At 29.6% G+C, this 20,304-nt stretch overlaps 1 protein-coding gene across 1 annotated transcript; it reads left to right on the top strand.

Annotated features, from left to right (window-relative positions):
* Nucleotides 1–6,310: 6,310 nt before the first annotated feature.
* LOC141535541 (very long chain fatty acid elongase 7) lies at nt 6,311–20,151 on the top strand. Its single transcript, XM_074255506.1, has 5 exons — nt 6,311–6,937; nt 12,106–12,446; nt 16,919–17,056; nt 18,473–18,715; nt 19,872–20,151. The coding sequence occupies exons 2-5, from the start codon at nt 12,111–12,113 to the stop codon at nt 20,064–20,066; spliced, it is 912 nt and encodes a 303-aa protein (XP_074111607.1). The 5' UTR covers nt 6,311–6,937; nt 12,106–12,110; the 3' UTR covers nt 20,067–20,151.
* The last annotated feature ends 153 nt before the right edge of the window (nt 20,152–20,304 follow it).

Below are 20,304 nucleotides of genomic sequence, written 5' to 3'. Positions count from 1 at the left end.
CATTTGACGCAATTTTTCAAATTCTACGATATATTTTCGAACACAAATTGATCAGACCAGAAATTTCGGTGTAATTAAAAAAAAACACTTTTTTTGGATTTCTTTCGTTAATAATAACTTACGAACGAATCAACCAATTTTGACCGGCTTGGTGGCGATCGACGTGGTTTTTCGATATTAAGAGCTGATAAGTTTTAGAATTGATCAATTAAACCGTTTAGAAAATGTTCCAAAGAAACCATATTTAAATAAAATTTTTTTTGTAGTTTTTTTGAGATTTCTCAAAATCTACTGATCCGAATCGGTCCAATGTATATTCAAAACCTAAGTTCAGTCAAGCCCTTTCGAATGGCACCAACCGCAATTAAATCGGTCAAGCTGTTCAAAAGTTATGAGAGGTTTACATACACACACACACACACGCGCGCGCGCGCATATATATATATGTATACAGACATACAGACACCATCGCGGGAATAGTCAGGGAAGCTTTCTAGGACCTCGAAACGTCGAGATCCGATGAAAACTCGATTTTCGAAAAACGGGGTGAAAACAATAACTTCCCGTTCTTTTTAGCGGGAAATTAAAAATATTTTCCTTATTTTATCAAATTTTATCACTGGTTTCTCTATGTCAACAGATTTTGAAAAACTTTATGTATCTTCAACTTCCCGCGCAGAAAATCGGGAAATTATCGGTTTTACCCCGTTTTACAAAAATCGAGTTTTCATCAGATCTCGACGTTTCAAGGTCACAGGAAACTTCCCTGACTATTTCCGCGATGCTGTCGTGATGTCTGTTTGTATGTGTGAGTGCATACACATGTATGTATGTGTGTAAATGTGTGAACCGCTTATAACTTTAAAACGGTTCGACCGATTTCATTGCAGTGGGCGCCATTTGAAAGGTCTTGGCCGAACTTAGATTTTGAATACGGTTTCTACCAAAGTGTTTTTTTTTCGGGTTACACCGAAATTTCCGGTCTAATCAATTTGTGTTTGAAAGTATATCATAGAATTTGGAAAACTGCATCGAATGCCGCTAATCACGTGAAAATCGGTTCATTCATTCCAAAGTTATTGTAGTTTGAAAATTAAAAAATTAGTGATTTATTAAACTCCTATCAAACTTTTGAGCTCGGAGAGCTCAAAACTAAACAAAAATTAGATTTTGGAGCTCGCAGAGCTCAAAATCATAATAAGTGCAATTTCGAGCGCTTAATTACGAAAGTAGCGGGAAGTTGCAGGGATGGCCTGTAGGGTCAACCGTTTTCCTAATTTTTCTTTCATTTTTTAACAAATTTAAACTTAGTTTAAATTAAAAAATTCACAAAAATTATACTGAAACAGTTTTTTGTTTCTAATTTTTAGACGTTTTTTTCAATTGTTATTTTTGTATATTATTTATAACTTTTTTGAAATTTTCAAACTTTTGGTTACAATTATATTAAAGTTAACAGACACTTGATAATTTTTTTAATTTTTTTAATAAACAAATTTTTTCTGAAAATTTATTTTTTTAAAAATTGCATTTATGATTTTTTAAAGTTTCTACATGTAAATTTTTTTTTTCATTTTTTTTACTATAATTTATTAGTTAAAAAAATTCTATAGAATTTTTATTATTTTTCAATAGAATTTTTATAAAAATGATTAAATATCTGCTAAATTAATTTTCATTCATATTTATTCGTGATAAATAATATGGAACCACGTTTTTATTTAAATTATAATTTATCATAATTTATAATGATAATTATCAAATTTTTTACTGACCTCTTTTATGTCATTTAATTTAATTTTTTTATTCAGTCAAAATTAAATTAATAATTTTAAATTCATCAATTAATAAATATAATTTTTGAAATTATTATTTATAAATGTTATTTATGTATTAATATCATTACTTATAAATATTGTTATTCAGTTAATAGATATTGGTACGGGTGTATGTGGTTATATTAGATGGCACCGTTGAAAAACGTAGTTAGCGATTCTAGCTACCTAACTAAAGTATTCATACCAGAGTCGTACCGTATTGCTACTGTAGGAAAACGTTTTGCTGTCGTAGCGCTCTACGAGTACCTCGATACCCGACTAGAAAAAAAGTTAGGCTGAACCAGATAATATATCTGGACCGGATCAGGATAGAATAAGGCTTGCCAAATCCGGTAAGCCCTATCAGGACCAGGTCTGGACCAGATGAGGATAGCCTTATATAAAATATAATAAAGTATGGTAAGGCATACTACATCAGGACCAGGTGTGGACTTGATGAGGCTAGCCTGATGTAAAATATAATCAGGTATTATAAAGTATACTGCATCAGGACTAAATACAGTTATCATAGTATAAAAAATGATTAAGTATGACATGTTTCACATCATGATTGTCATACTTATACCATAAGTTATATTTGTATAACTTGTATATATTTGTATAGGTTGTATTTGTATCAGATCAAATTAATAAGAGTCATTTATATATATTAAATGATAACTTAATTCAATTCAAAATATTTTTCATAAAAAATTTTAATGAGTTCAATCGTTCGATATTGATCTAGTAGATTTCATACAGCCAAGTAAATAATAATAGTAATAATAATAACAACAACAACAATAATAATAATAATAATAATAAATTCAATTTTTAATAAATAAACTTTTTTAAAGTTACATTGATATAAACTTAGGATTACATATCATGTTCATAAATTTGAAAAATATATAAAAAAATTTAATTATAATGACACAATCTAATAATAAAGTATGCTATTACACTAAATGTCAAAGTCAACATAATGCAATGTGTAAGTATGACATGTTTAAGTATGACATGTTTCACATCATGATTCACAGAAATTTCAAAATAATGAAGAAATTATTCCTGATAACAAGTTGCATCAAGCATTATCTTCAGTATTGAATAATGCTAAAGATTGGGATGGTCATAGAGTTTCAAGAATAAAAAAACAAGCATCTAATGAAGATAAATAAAAAACATCGTTATTATCCTATTCATTTTTTTTTGTTGTGAAAAATATTCTACCAAAAAAATTAATAAGAATTAATTAGTTGGTTAAAAATATTTAATAAACATATTTAATATATAATTAATAATATTTATTTAATAATAACATAATAGTGTAATGATAAATATAATAATATATGAAATAACACATTTATAATATCAATTGATAAATTTGTTTTATCAAACAATTTTCTCGAAACCAAACACTCGTGTTTCTTAACTTAATTAAAGGGACCGGACCGGGCATACCCGATTTGAATTAGCCAAGGTATGTAACGCAGATGATTGATTTGGATCCGATTAGGAAAATCTCATCCAGATTCGATTAGGAATTCCGAATCGGGTCCTGATAAAATTTTCCTGATCGGGTCCAGATAAGGTTTTCCTGATCAAGTCCAGGCAAATCATCTGCGTTACATTCCTTATCTGGTCTAGATCGGGCATGCCCGGTCCGGTCCTTCTAAGGATCACGAAAAAATTTCTAGTCGGGTAGTAGATGGCTCCAGTAGCAATATGTTTCTTCCGTGTGGCTCAAGATTTTGGCTCTTGAGTCAAGTTAATTTTTCATCAGTGTGTAAATAATAATAATAAGTTCAATAGAATGAATAAATTAATAAAATATGGTCAAATTTAGAGACGCGCCGAGTGTGGATGTTGCTAAATCTAGGTGAAGAAAGGGACGCACATGGGGAATAAAAATTTCTGTGACAAAATTAAGGCTTGTTTAATGGACTTTAGAGATCAATTTACAAAAATTCGATGTTATTTCATTAAAAAGTTGAGGACAAAGGCAATCGATAGGTTTCTATGGAATCTACTAAAAATTTTGTTTCATTGAAACGTTAATAAAAAAAAAATGCAGCTTTATCTCTTGACGATACATTTAACTACATCGAAAGATTTTAAAAAGCGCAATATACTAACATGGCAGCTTTTGGATAGTCTCTATTTTATACGAAAGTGTAATCTATTATGCTAATGAATCAAATAAAATTAACCTATTTTTTCAAATTGTTATTTACAGTTTAACGTAATAGTATATTATGAAGCTATGTGGATGGTACTTTCGGTTACGGCTCGCTTCGCTCGTTGTTTAAACACACTGATGAATTTGTGTGTGTGTGTGTGTGTGTGTGGGGGGGGTGCATCTGTATGTGTATCTGAACGATTAAATCAGGGTTTACACTATTTGAAACAGTTTTGTTATCATTTGATTCTATTTAAGTTTCAATCAATTCGGCTTAATAGAAGTTGAGTAATCTCTAAAAAGAAATTTTCAAAAGAACATTTTTCCTCAATAACTTTTAAGCTATTCTATCGATTTATTTCAAAATCTACTCAGGTTTTAATCTTCAAAAACACCATTAATTGATTGAAACCACATTAAAATTGGTAATAACATGCATATATAATCATGCACACATTCATGGAAGAGACATCTTCGTAATAATAGGCCGAATAAGTTCCTGGGATCTTAGAAAGTAATTTGATGAGAATTCGATTTTCGAAAACGGGGGTAAAACCGATAACATTCCGATTTTTTGAAAATCATCGGTTTTTATAGCAGCAAGTTAGCAAACTAAAAATAAATCAAGTTTTTTCCAAAGCGGGTTCTAACTTGATAGAGCTTACGCAGTGTTATTCAAGTATCGAATAAAATTGTAGTGCGTCGAAAAACGTATCGATCCGACAACATAAATAACTGTGTTGAATCAATACACTAAAATATTAAATATTATACACAAAACATTTCTTACTGTGTAATGTGCAAAATATTTGCATAGGTCAGCTTGGTAAGATAACATTGAATTGGCTTTAAAGTTATATTAAAAAAAAAAATTCTATTCAAGTTATTCTTTTCACATTATTTAGTATACTAGATTCAATTTTCAAATTCATAATTTTTTAAAATTTTTCTCTATACAATTGAGTCTCGTTTTATGTCTTATTAGTCTCTCTCTCACATTAACGTGAGTCTGATTAAAAAAGAAGAAAACAAATAGGACTCATAACGAGACTCGACTGTATCCCCAAGTATCCTTTTCAAAATGAATTTAGGTATATTTCTGGAACTACAATAAGTTTCGAGATGTAATTTTTTTTAATTAAAAAAAGTAGAACTTAGAATTAAACAGAATTCTTTTTCGGCAAAACTTCAAAACTTCATTTTATACTAAGAAAAAAACTCCTCGGGTCGTTTCCAACTATCAGTTTATTCAAAATGTAATAATTCATCTTTGAGCGGCATGATGGCCGAGCGGACTAAGTCATTATCCCGTTAGTTCGGTCGCACATCATGCCGTGAGGCGAGGGTTCGAGCCCCGACGGTTGTTAGAATAGTTCCAACACCAACCGTCGGGGGTCGCTCCGGTAGCCGAACTGTACTGACATGGGTTTTCTCTGTGGTTTCCCCATCGCCACTATTCCAACAACCGATCGAAAGGGATGAGGAATAGGGTAAATGCAGTACAGAAAGCACAAGTCGGTCCACAGCCGCATGGAGAATAATGAAAGATATATGCAGGAATTTGAAAGTGAGAGCAGATATGTTGATAATAAAAAGTGGAGAATATATTGGAATATGTTGATAATAAAAAAGTGGAGAATATATTGGAATATGTTGATAATAAAAGTGGAGAATATATTGATAATAAGAGTTGAAAGATTGAGTTGATAATATAAAAGCGGAGAGCATACGTTGATAATAGAGAGAGACTATATGTGGAGACGCTGAGACAATCAGCCTTGTAAAAGCCAGAAATGGTATACAAGTAAAAACTCAAATAATAATAATAATTCATCTTTACTGTTAAAAACAGTTATTAATATTCTCTAAAGTACTGATAATATTCAGATTGTACATAGCACATTGAAAAAGCACGAAGTCTGACATAGCGTGGTCTTGATCTACTGATACAACAGGAAAAATCTGTCACATCTATCAACCGTTAAATTTCATAGCATCTTTCTTTACAATAAGAGCTGAAATTGATTAAAAGTATCTAGAATATCTCAAAAATATATGAAAGTCATTATGAAGTCACAGCCCAGAAAAAGAGTAGGGATCAGTAACAAGTGATAGTCAAATGGAGTTAAACAATAAAAAATTAAAGACCTTGAATCTAGAATATGACAAGTGTAATTTTGAACCAACATTTCGAATGTTTTAGGAATAAGCGCGTGGAAATAGGAGGCATATTCCCACTCTTTACATGTTCGGGTCTGGTTGAGGCCCCACTTGGATAGTCAATACTTAAAGTCCGGAGGTTGCGGCGTCTGGAACTATTCTTATTATAGCCACGGTTAGTTCTCCGATGTGTCTGTAAGATTGTGTCTTAAATGTCCATTGTACAGACTCGCCGGGATTTAATCTGAAATTAGATGCACCATTAATGTAATCGAGTACTAAATTAATTTTAATAGTAATAGTTATCACGTGTTTTTATTGTCATTAGACGTAATGAGTGATTTTTTAAATTGATAATTTTTATTTATTATTATTTAAAAAAAGAGGATCAACCGGAAATTGAAGGAGAAAAAGATTGGTGGATGATGTTGGTCATCGTATGACGATTAACGTTAGTCTTTCAAAGTGGAACTTTAAGAGAAAGGTGACGTTGTTTGGTTCTCGCATCACAACTAACAGGATACGCGGCACGGATAACTTCGTTGACGTTTAAATTATTTAAATTTGTTAAAATTTTTTTTTTTTTTTCAATTGTGATAACCTCTGAAAATAAATAAAAATTCAATAAAAAAAATATAAAATAAGTTTTTCAAAATGTATATTGAAAATAAGTGATAAACAATCAATGACAAAAATTCAAAATCAAGTACACAATTACAGCAGGAATCAAAATTCACTACAAATTCTATTAACATCAGAATAATTAACAATATCCCAGGTAAGCAATGGCAATAAATATAATAGGGTGTCTAAAAATACTAAACGTAAAAATCAATAATATTATACTAATTGTGACATAAATATTTAACTCAAATTATAATAAAAATTTTTATGCATGGAATAATATAGTTAAGTAGTGAATGGTATAGACATTGTAACATATTCTTTTAAATATCAACGAACTTGATTCCTTAGTTCTCATTCGAAAATTATATATACAAACTTGATAGCTATAGCTACTTGAATGGACCACGATATCGTGTTCCAGTTTTATTAATACTTAAGTCAAATAACGTAATCCTTTACCTACATATTAGTAACTCGTTATTAGACTCAATGCTAATTATTATCAGAAAGAACATAAATTTTACCGAAATTTATATATAATTAGTGATTGCTTCAATTTATAAATTTAATAAAACAAATAAATTTTTAATTTATTACTCAAGCATAATTTTATGTATAGTTCTTTTAAACTTTTATATTTTTGAGCACGGGTTTATGATAACTGTTTATTCTACATGTTAACAAAAATTAAAAGTGTACAAAAAATTGCAAAATACTTTCAGTTAATTTAACAAAACTCGGGGTACATGTACATGATACAAGGTTACTATACAAAAAATACCAGGTTCTTAATGATTTTTAGATAAGAATATTTTTCAAGAATTACTCAACATTCAGTAAAAATACATATGAATTTATCAACAACCGAGTATTATTTAAACATAAAATCATCAACTATCTATAGATGTTAATTACAACTCTTAACTGTTGTTGTTGTTAACTTTCTTATTTATCCCAATTAATATACATATGTATTCAAAATTTTTACTTTTTAACTAGGGTTCATGCTTTTAAAACATTTCTTCGAGCAGAAAAAAATTTTCCTGATATTTCAACGCGATATGTTAAAATATTGTCGGTATTTTAAAAATTTCTTTATTAGAAATACATGTAAGAAATTATTTTTTACTTTATTCAGGATAATAATTTATACTTATTTTATTCAAGCTTCTATAATATTGATTCGATTAAATAAGCTAATTCCTATAAAAAAAAAATTTTGTGAACATAATTAACGTTTTGACGACAGTGAATTAGATTAATTACATTCATTCCCCCCCCCCCCCATTTAAAAGCTTTTACTACACAATAATGAAGAATTGTCGAACGCTTCAGCTTTGTATGATTTTTATAATTCAAAGCTCAAACGTTTTTTTGCCAAATTTCTTGTCGACTTTCAAATCAAAGTTGAAAAACTAAATTGTTATTAATTGAATAAAAAAAAATGTATTTCCTAGAAAACCTTTCAGATCTTGTAAATTATAATTTTTTTATAGTTATAAATATAATTAATTAGATTTTTTTGTACAGAAATTTTAATTTTGGTTAGAAGGTATGATATTTGAATTTTTGAAAGGTTATGCTCTAATTTTACGGAAATTGATTTTTTTTCTTCTCTAAGTAATTTTTAGAACCAATTAGACCTACAAAAAAATCTTAATGAAAGAACACACAATAAATACCAATGAATTGACGAGATTAAATATCAAATCTTTCAGAATGTGATTGAGGTCATGATAATCTGTATAAAGAACCTGCGTCGAAAAGCATGTGCCGTTAAAGAGTCAACACGGTCACCAGTGACTGCAAGAAAGTAAAAAATAAAAAATAAAAAATAAGTATTTGAATAACGAGATATTTCAGTTACTCTTACACACACTGTTTTAATAATATGTTGTCTTCACAACTTTTTTTGGAAATTCATTCTCCCTATAAAATAAACAGTATATAAATAATTTTGATCTACTTTAATTCTCAAATTCAATAAAATAAGTCTTTCTCTATTTGAATATTCTAACAATATAATACAATCGAGAATTAATAATAAATATTATTAATAAATAATTTTTAAAACTTGTTTCTACAAGTGATAAGTAGGTTAATTCACATTGAATACTTATTACTATTATTAAAAATAAATAAATGCATAGAAAAACTAGAAAATAGATTTTTTTTTAATTTCATAATGAGAAATTTTATGTACAGTAGATGCTAGTTTTAAGTAAATGAACACTACTCACTACTCTCTATTTTTTTATTGCCATTTTTTATTATGTATCACATACTGTCTCTATTTCGTCTCCGAGAACAACTTTGAAAAGAATACTGGCATACTTTGCCATCAATCCAGAACGGCTCATCACGAATGTATAAATTATATTGATATTTGAAAGTAGATAGCCGGAGGGATTTACGGATTAAAAAGAAGACCCTTTAAAAAATCTCGGCTGTGATGTTTATCACCCATGCAATAAATAATATTATTATTATGAGTTTTACTTGTATACCAATTCTGGTTTTTACAAGGCTGATTGTCTCAGCGTCTCCACATATAGTTTTTCTCTCTATTATCATCATATGTTCCTCGCTTTTTTTTGATATTATCAACACAATCTTTCACCTCATCCACTTCTATTATCAACATAATCCAATATATTATCCACTTTTTTATTATCAACATATTCCAATATCTTTCCATTTTTTATTATCAACATTTTTTTGCACTATCTTTCAATTATCAACATATTATTCTTGCACATATCTTATTATTCTCCATGCGGCTGTGGACCGACTTGTACTTTCTGTATACTGCATTTACCCTATTCCTCACCCCTTTCAGTCGGTTGTTGGAATAGTGGCGATGGGGAAACCACAGAGAAAACCCATGCCAGTACAGTTCGGCTACCGGAGCGACCCCCGTCGGTTGGTGTGTTGGAACTATTCTAACTACCGTCGGGGCTCGAACCCTCGCCTCACGGCATGATGTGCGACCGAACTTACGTGATAATGACTTAGTCCGCTCGGCCATCATGCCGCTTCCCATGCAATAAATATTTAATGTCAATATAATTTGATTATTTAAAAAAATTTTTAACGTTTGGTTAAAATTATTTGTCGAAAAAACCTTTTAAAAAACAAACGTTTGAAAAATGTTCAAAATAAAAGTTCAATTATGTCTTTTTTAAAATTAAAAATTTTTTTGAAAAAAAATCTCTATTCACTTGAAAAATAACAACTTTCTTTTTTTTTTTTTGATTAGCATGTGTTCAAGATTATGAGTGACTGACATAAACACCTTTGAAGATAAAGAGATGATTAAAATAAATTGTTTTACTTAAATTTTATAATTAAAAGATATATTAACGATGTAATATCTCACTCTGTAGTAATATAAAGTCGGTACAGCAAACGATTAACAATTAACCAGGCTCTCGGCCCACTTACCCACTAACGGAGAATTCTTTGATCAACAACGGCTTCTCTTACGGCCTATGTCTCATTTTCCTTGTTTCAATCGGTGAAACACGATCTTTCTCTTACTCTCGAATTTATTGATGAGATTAAGTAAACTTTCTCTGTAACAAGTACCGTTTTATCTGTGCTCAGCTAGCTATATACCTACGTACAGATTCGGTTGTAAAGTAGACATCTTGTTAAATCTTTCTAATCATACGTAGCTTCAAACAAAATACCTAACAAATTTTCCGTTAAAAATTTAAGCCACACCACAACCAACAAAATCTTTCATTAATTAGTCGCGGTTAAAAAGTATATGCATGGATGGAGTTTATGAATTCCATAAGAAGTGTTTTTACGAAATCATAATGGTATAATTTATAATTTTAATACTCATAAACACCCAAACCGTTGATAATTAATTGACCACGTATTACTTTTTTATTCTTATATTTAGTATTTTATTTCATGGAATCACAAGCCTCTTACATGTTTCATATATTTACATTTTTAAATATAAATTTAAATATATCTATAAATATTTTTTTTCATAATATATGTTGATTTTTTAAATTAGACTCTATCGCTTTCATAAAAAGACCAAAATTTGATAGTATTTCAGTTTTTTTATACATTTGAATTTATAATATATATTAGCATAATTACTTTACGAACTTTATGATTCATAAAACATGAGACCACGAAAAGTAATAATAATAATTTTATCTCCTTGCCAAGGACAGTCACTGTGTCTCCTTGAGCTATCTCACAACTTCATGTAAACTTAAAAGTTGTCTCATAGATACACTAAAAAAAAATAAAAAAATTTTATTCGTCATTTAATTATTAGAAGTTTTAAAAAACCTTTATATAGCTTTATATATTCCCGAGATTTATTGAAATAATTATGCCGTAATATAATAGATAAATTTAAAGTCGTCTTGCATAATCCTTTTAACTAATGAATTCTCAGAATAATAGAAATAACTTAAATAATCTTTTCATTAGATAATCTTAAAAATATGAGTTTCTGTAAAAAGTTGACAGTTGAAATAGTCATGACTGATATTATTTAAAACGATTTATATAACTATACTAATTATAAACATAATCAATGTTTCTTGCTAATGACGGTTCCAGAATGGTATTATATCATTATGCAAAATGAAAATAAAGTATATTTCAAGTTATTTTGTAAATGTACCGATAATCGTAATCGTTTGATGTAAAAATTCTAATTAGTTTAGTTATCACACTGATAAATAATGTATCTTGAAAAACTAAAGAATATAGTTATATCTAAAGAAAAACTATTGAACCTAGAAATCCATTTTGAAGACTTGATTGTCTTGAATCAAATAGAAAAGATTTATAACTAAGAAATTTTTTTCGATTTACGCAAATTATATTTATTTAAAAAATGTTGAGTTTCAATTCAAAATCATGAAACTATTCAAAATTGTTTTCTTGATTCAAAACTTTTTCTCCTGGGTCAAGTTAATTTTTTTATCAGTGTACTTTTAGTAGGTTATATTTGTATAAAAATTTTATTCTTGTATTTGTCCACGTTTTGCTAGATGATTTTAAGCTTTCTTTTACAAAGTAGTCAATTTTCGAAAATTGAGTTTTCACTTGATGTTTAGGGTTTTTACTTTTCATTTACATGTTCATCGAGATACTTAAGCTAACTTGGTGATTAATAGCAAAATCTAATAAGCTTTATTATGGTCTAAAAACTGTCATAAAATTATTGGTTTTGAGTTATTTCGATCTTAGTACACTGTACCGAATCCCTATTTTAGATATATAATCATAATAATCAAGTAATGAATTTATAAATAATGATTTATTTAAATATTTCAGAAAAAATGGCTTCAGCAGCAGCAGAACTAGTCGCTGAACGTGAACCAGAGCTTCTGAAAACACTTGATCCGAATAGATCATTTGTAGGAGCAGAAGATCTAGTGAGAATGGCTTTGGAGCAATATACTGAAATTCTAGAGACAGCATCAGATCCTAGAGTTAGCGATTGGCCTTTGATGGAATCACCTATACCAACATTTCTTATTGTTTTACTCTATTTGTATGGCGTCGTGATACTTGGACCAAAGATAATGGCAAACAGAAAATCGTTTCAGCTAAGAAAAATTCTTGTAGCATACAATGCATTTCAAGTCATTTTTTCTATAGGGATGCTTTACGAGGTAAATTTTATTTATGTAATTTACTAATAAAAGTTATTGTTGTAATAAGGTTCTGAACCTTGAAATATAAAATTAGCTTCTAGCTTACCATAAAAAAAAAAAAAAAAAAAAAAAAAAATTAAGAAAACGTTTGACCCTGAAGGCTATCCCTGCAACTTTCCGCTAATTCCTTACCTAAGCACTTGAAATTGCACTTATGACGTTTTTAAGCTCTTCAAGCTGAAAATTATAATTTATGTGTTACTTGAGCTCTCCGAGCTAAAAGAGTTATCTGTTCTATGCTTTTGAGCTCTTCGAGCTGTATAATAGTGGTTCCCAAAACCTTTCGTCGTCGACATGGGCAGGACAACATTGACATTTACAAGGGCAATGCATTATCTAGGAGTAATGATCGACGAGTAACTGTCTTTCCGAGAACACCTCGAAAATGCATGCACGAAAGCAAACAAGACAGTATCCAACCTGTTGAAAATCATGGCTAGGGCCAGGAAGTTAGCGTTTTTTCTTTATTCAAATTTGAGGTTAAACATATGAATACTCATTTAAACAACTGCGAAAGTCCTGGCCCTAATCATGGCCAACACGGTGGGACCACGAACCAGAAAAAGGAGAGTGCTTTTAGAAGTAGTCCACTCGATATTACTCTACGGAGCGAAGATATGGGCGGATATCCTTAAACAGAAGACGTACCGGCTCATAATCGCGGCAGTGCAACGACGAGGAGCGCTCAGAGTCACCTGTGCCTACCGCACGGTGTCAGAAGCAGCTGTATTGGTCATAGCAGGAGCCGCACCAATAGACTTACTAACATTCGAGAAGGCGAAAATCTACGACGACAAAATAAATAGTGACAACTCGAAGGAGGCAAGAGCGAAGATAAAGACGGAAACGCTACATGAGTGGCAGGACCGATGGACAACCGAGGAAACAGGTAGATGGACGGCATGCCTGATTCCGAACATAAACGTCTGGCGTTCTCGGAAGCATGGAGGAACGGACTTCTTTCTTACCCAGCTATTGACGGGACGTGGACAGTTTAACGCCTATCTTTTCAAGATGGGATTGCACAGCTTGCCAACGTGCAAATACTGCCTAGACAAAATTGTCGACGCCGAACACACGTTCTTCAAGTGTGATCGGTGGAAGGATTACAGAAGCAGCACTGAAGAAACTATTGGCACCACGCTCTCCCCGGAGAGCTTGGTAACCTGCATGCTCAGAAATGAAGAAAACGGGTCAACGGTTGCAGCCTACACGCAGCACCTTCTAAAAGAAAAAATCGCAGAAAGGGACCAGTACCCTGGAGTAGGCGTCGTGAGACGTAACATGAACTGGATTGAAGTAATGCTCATGCGGTTCTAATTCAGTCATCTCCGTATCATTCACGCACGCAGAAAAAAATTTTGTTAAGATAACCTAAGATATGTTGTGGTAACAAATGAATTTGTAAACCTAGGGATAACAAATCATATGTTAAAATAACAAAATTTAGGTTATAACAACTTATTGATATGTTATAACAACAAAACAGTTTTGTTACTATAACAAAATTTTTTAGTTGATTCGACAAAATACTTTAGTTGTTATAGCAAATTTTTTTGTTGAAACAGCAAAATTATTCTATTAAAATAACAAAGAGAATTTGTTGGAGTAACAAAGACAATTTGTTGAAGTAATAAAGAGAATTTTGTAAGAATAACAATGAAAATTTTTTGGAATAACAAATAAATTTGTTGGAGAAAATTTTATAAGAATACATTTGTAAAGCAACAAATGCGTTTTGTTATTGCAACAAAATCACTTTGTAACAGCAATAAAATCATTTTGTTGCAGCAACAAAGTTATTTTGTGATAGAAACAAAATGATTTTGTTAGAGCAACAAATTGATTTTGTGATTTAGCAAACTGGTTTGTTAGTACAACTTGAAACATTTTGTTAATGCAAATAATGTATTTGTTGCTATAAATATACTCATTTGTTACCACAACATATTTTTCAGTTATCCGATCATTTGTTATTTTAACAAAATCGTTTTTATGCCCGCGGGCAGAGAGAGAGAGAGAGAGAGAGAGAGAGGTTTTTTTTTAATGGGTGGAAATCCCACACTACCTACCATCATTTTTCAATGATAGCGGTGTCTTTGGAAGATTTTTTTCGCTTCTCTAAAAAAAAATAAAAAAAAAATATATATATATATATAATATATATAATATATGGGTATATATATGGACATCATCGCGAAAACATTCAGGGAAACTTCCTAGAACCTCAAAAGGTCCTCAAATATCTCGATGAAAACTCGAGTTTCGAGGAACAGGGTAAAACTAATAACTTCTTGATTTTTGAAAATTTTCAATTTTCTTAGCGAGAAATAAAAAAAAAAAGTCCTAGCAATAATTGGACTTGGAATAATTTGTAAAAAAATACACCTTTTAACAATTTTTTTTTTTTTTGTAATTCGAAATTTAATTATGGAGACTAGTAGTTGAAGACAATAAAAATGACAAAAATTTTTCTTCTTTACGTCTTTATTTGACCAATCATTCTCGAATCCTAATTTAATACGGCTTTAACTTATTTTAAAATTGTAATCATCAAATATTTGTGCGGATAATGAACTCGAATTCTCAAGCAAAGATTTTAAGCATACATATTTTAGATGATTCAATTACATCTCGTCCACAGTAACATCCGAAAGTATTTTCGTATTCAAATGATTTATTGATATGGGTAAATTATTCCAGCTTTAAGCTAAAATAATGACCAAGATTTTTTTTTCTTTTCAATTTACGACAGCTAGAATTATATTTTTAATAGTTGAATTTACTATACCAATAAAAAATTTAAAAGCTACATTATCATGTGACTTAAATCTTAGCTCATTTGTAAAACTTGACTAAATTGATATTTTAGTTTAAGTTACATCACAAAAGTATTAAACTGTAAAAATTACTATTTTTAATTGTCATTACTTTTTTGCTGCAAAAATTTTATTAATTACCGTAAAAGTGATAACTTTTACACATTTTTGTCCATTGAAAACCTGTTTTCATATTACACTATAAAAACTGTAGTTTTTTTTAATCGTTTTTCTTCCGCCTATGTAAGATGCTCGATTGTTAAGCAATAGATTATCGAATCTAAAATGACCCACGAACTTTACAAGTATTTTTTACTTTACTAATTATTACTTTTAAAATAATAGTCAGAACAAGAATAAATGTTTAACCTTTCCATAGCTCAAAATTACAGTGAATCTACCAACATCATGTAACTGATGAAAGGCTTTTTTTTTTCTTCACTTTGTTATGAAAAGTAAATTTACTCCTGGTTTAAATACCTTAGGATTCTGGTTTATACTACGCGTAAAAAATAGTGTGGAAGTTTATTAATCCGATAATATTTATACGATTAGCGGTTTAGCTGACGACTATCCTGTTTTTTAATAACCCACGAATTTACGAAAAATTATAATTTAACATACACAAAAATTCCAAACCAAAAATGAAAAAAATTGTTGGAAGTGATCCCGTGATTTAAAAAAATTTGATTTTGTTACTTTGCAGAATGTAAACTATGAAATAAAACTCAAAATGAGATTATTACATTTTTTTGATACATAATTGAATAATCAAATTTTTTCAAGTTATTCTGAGCAATAAAAATTTAACTCTCACCTTGACCCATATCATCCATAACTCAATGTCTACATATAAAAGAAAAAAGAAAAAACACCGGTTTTTTAATGTTTTGGACCAAATATTTAGCCTCTTATGAAATATACTTAAGTAAATCTGAATAAAATTATTTTGATGGACACGTATACATTTTTAGTGTATATAGTTTCTTTTATCATTAAACCATAAAAAAAAATCATTAAAATAAATATTAAAGAAGCAAACTATTCATTATTTATAGTTGCTGTCACTCAAAAATTTAGATAGTCTTAAAAATATATTAGAAAAAGATGAAATTATCTCAGAAGTAGACCTGTTTGGTGCATAGTAGATGATTACACAAGGCCAATTTGCACACGTGTTGCTGTCGATTAAGGCAAAGCATCCTGTTTTCGTTTGTGCAACGATTGGCTCTCTCCCTCTTTCTCTCCCTCCCTCCCTCCCTCTCTCTCTCTCTCTCTCTCTCTCTCTCTCTCTCTCTCTCTCTCTCTCTCTCTCTCTCTCTCTCTCTCTTGAATTTCTTTTGATTACTTTCCATAAACCAAGGCTTCTGCTAGTGAAATACTTCATACTTTGTGGTGGCTATTGCCTCTTTGAAATATGATGAAAACAGAGATATCAAATAAGTATTATCGATTAAATACTATTTAAAAAAATTTATATAGTACTACAGTATGAAGTGAACATAATTAAAAAAAGCGATAAACTCATGTGTTGAAAGAACTTAATATGTTAACGAATAACAATTATTATTAAAAAAAAAACACTAATTTTTAAATATTTTTTCTGTGCAGCACCTTATGTCCGGATGGTTATTGGATTATAGTTATAAATGTCAACCAGTTGATTACTCACACAATCCTACAGCGATGCGGATGGCTAATTTATGCTGGTGGTATTTTATTAGCAAGTTTACAGAATTCGCTGATACAGTAAGTTTTTATTTTTGCTTTTATCATATTAAATAATCATTTTTTCCGATGATTTTGAGTTTTTCCAAATTGGAATCATTATTTATAAGACTATAGGGTATACTTCTAAGTTGAATATGTTTTTTGCAAATAGTACTATTAAAAATTATTTTAAAAAAGTCAAAAAGAAGAATCATTAGAGATATTATGATTCAGTTGCCAACAATTTTTTTTTTTTTTGTAACACGGGTGAAATTAACAAGCGTCAAACAGTACCCCGCAATGTGTTGGCAGAGAGCAACATAGAAAGCTAGCTTGAGCTATACGTGGACTAAAATGTAAATAATTAAAAAATACATACATGTAAATTGTTCCATTGGCAACTCATAAACTAAACTTCATTTCCGTGTCCTTTGATATCTAATTGATGATGATAATAAGAATAATAAGAGCTTTTATTGATTACGAATTCGACTTTGAGTTTTCCTGAACTGTCCAATGAGCTATTTATTTTTGCTTTCTCCACCATCAATTTTTTGGCTTATCTATTTGCATAGTCAGAAGGGAAAAACTGTACAATAAAAAAAACCCAAGTCGCAAAGCCGGTTACAAGTCGAAATACCAAAATTGCCAAAAGAAGTAATTCAGGAACTAAGAAGAATTTATAATAGTTGAACCCAAGCCTGTATAATATACACTAATTTATATACACTAAATATATACTATAATTTAGCTGTAAAAGAGATAACTTTTCAGCTACAGCAGTCATTTTTTGTAAAAATATTATTAAAACTACACAAAGAAAAATTTTTGATCGGAATAATTTAAGAAATTTTTTAGTAAAATGAATTTTGACTGATTAAAAAAAGAGATTGATGAATTTAGTGACTCAAAATTTAAAATTAAGAATCTGATATTTGTTAAAATTAAATGAGAATTTTTTTATTTTTTTTCAATTAATTTCTTATGAATAGAAAGCTTAAAGATTAATTTTCTTAATGAAATCAGTATTTATGTCTATTGTACAATGAAACACTAAACAATGTGATTAATGAGCAAACACTAGCTTCTTTTAAGTGTTCAGATGCTTTTATGATATGCTATGAAGCAATTGCTCCGATCAACTTTGTTGAGAAAATTGCAAACTAGTAAATTAAAATTACGTTGCTTCATCGACACGCAGAACTAATTTTTATTAATACTTAAAAGACAATCTAACGTGTTTAATCATTAACTAGGATTGCATTAAAAAAAAGAAAAGTTATTTTGATCATTATCGAAATAAAATGATTTGAAAGTAATTTACATAAAATAATGCATTAGTTTATAGTAATTTTTTTTCATAAACGAGTAAATAACGATTAAGATCTTATTATAAAGTATTGCAAGTGCACGTATGTTCTTTTGTATTTTATTTATCTTAATTTATATTTTTAGATATTTTTTGTACTACGCAAAAAAGACAGTCAAGTAACATTTTTGCATCTATATCATCACTCGCTGACCCCGCTGGAGACGTGGATATGCGTTAAATTTATTGCCGGTGGCCACGGCACCCTTGGTAATCTCATCAACAATGCTGTACACGTAGTTATGTATGCATATTATATGCTTTCTGCAATGGGACCTGAGTATCAGAAATACTTATGGTGGAAGAAACATTTGACAACTGTTCAGTTGGTAAGGACTTAAATTAATTTCATATAATATGAATTCTATTATTTATAATAGAATAACATGCAACCGAAAAACCCCGAAGGCAATTCAAAGTAAAAACCGAACGGCCTCCTTTGAAAACAAGAATGTATACCAAACCAAAAGTACACTTCACTTACGTAGTGAAATGGATAATGTTTTAGGTAATATATAAGTGCATTAACGTAATATTAAGAAACTCAGGGTCCTGTTGACGGGGTAAATGTAGTGGGTTAGCCTTGATCAATTATCACAAATTGAATGGTTTAATTTATAATAGTTGTTAAATATTGCGAAAGCATGTACGTGAATTACGGGAAAATTATTGCCAAATGAAAGTGAGTGGTCTAAGTGTACTACACAGTAATTGTTGATTACTCTGTACCCAGCAAGCTGTTAAGGGCAAACAATCTTTTATTTTAGATGACCTCTCATGATAAATCTATATCGCTAAGGAATCATCTTTAAATAATTTTTTAAGTTTTGTAATACTCAATTCATAAAGTTTTTTTTTTTTTACAATTAAATTTTTATTAAATTTATCTAATCAACGATATTTTTGCAAATAATTTTTTCTTCTCGTCAGATTGAAATAGAATTAATAAATTAACGAAAACAATGAATTGATTACAAAATTACACTAACATATGAAAAAAAAAAATGTTTTATACATATATATATATATATTATCGAAAATGATTTGACAGCAACACCAATGGTATTGGTGATTAGACATTCTGGAGTCTAAACGGTGACTTCAAAGAGCCGGGTAAAATCTTACACTAGTAGGGGAGGGAAAGTGAAAAGTAGATATCTACCTACATTGAGCAATTTTGATTAACTTGCTTTGCTGGAATGGAGAACTGTAAGATGTCGTAACAATTTGGCATTCCGATATGCTGCGGGACCACTGTCGAGTTGTGAATAGGCCGCGTGCCTTTAAGAACCTCACCTATAAATTCAGCTATCTCGTATACACACACCAAATTCCCCGCCACCCTCTGATTTACGAAGAATAGAGAAGAGTTTTAACTCCCAGGTATACGCAACTGTCACTTGCGGATTAATTCATTGCTAAATCTATCTCACAACATATTGTTTGCTATATAATGTTAATATTTTTTATTTTATTTATTTACAGGTTCAATTTTTCTTAGTATTTGTACATAGCGCTCAAGCACTAATTTTTGACTGCGGATATCCTAAGCTCGTCGCAACATTACTTCTTTTACATTCAACGATATTCTTTGCTTTGTTCTTTGATTTTTACTCTCGGGCTTATTGCAAAGAAAAATCTATTGCAGCAAAAAAAGAAAAAGAAATCAAGAAAGAATAAATAACATTTTCGTACTGTCAAAGAAAATACTTTCATTATGAATTTATAAAAATTGCAAACAACAAATATTAATAGTGTGTAGTAATTTGTTTTGTTTTTTCTTTTTTTAACAAATAATATTTAAAGAGGTTGAATTTAAAAAGGTATACGTGACAATAAAAATTGTTTTTTCTAGTATCTGCTTATTTTTTTTTTTTTTAAAGTAAAATTTTTTAATTCAAAACTAGAAATTTTTTCT

Source organism: Cotesia typhae, unplaced genomic scaffold (assembly GCF_013202065.1).
Source record: "Cotesia typhae breed Kobodo isofemale line unplaced genomic scaffold, CoteBio_Ctyphae scaffold_13, whole genome shotgun sequence".
Lineage (NCBI taxonomy): Eukaryota > Metazoa > Arthropoda > Insecta > Hymenoptera > Braconidae > Cotesia > Cotesia typhae.
This window is presented reverse-complemented; position numbering and strand designations above follow the sequence as displayed.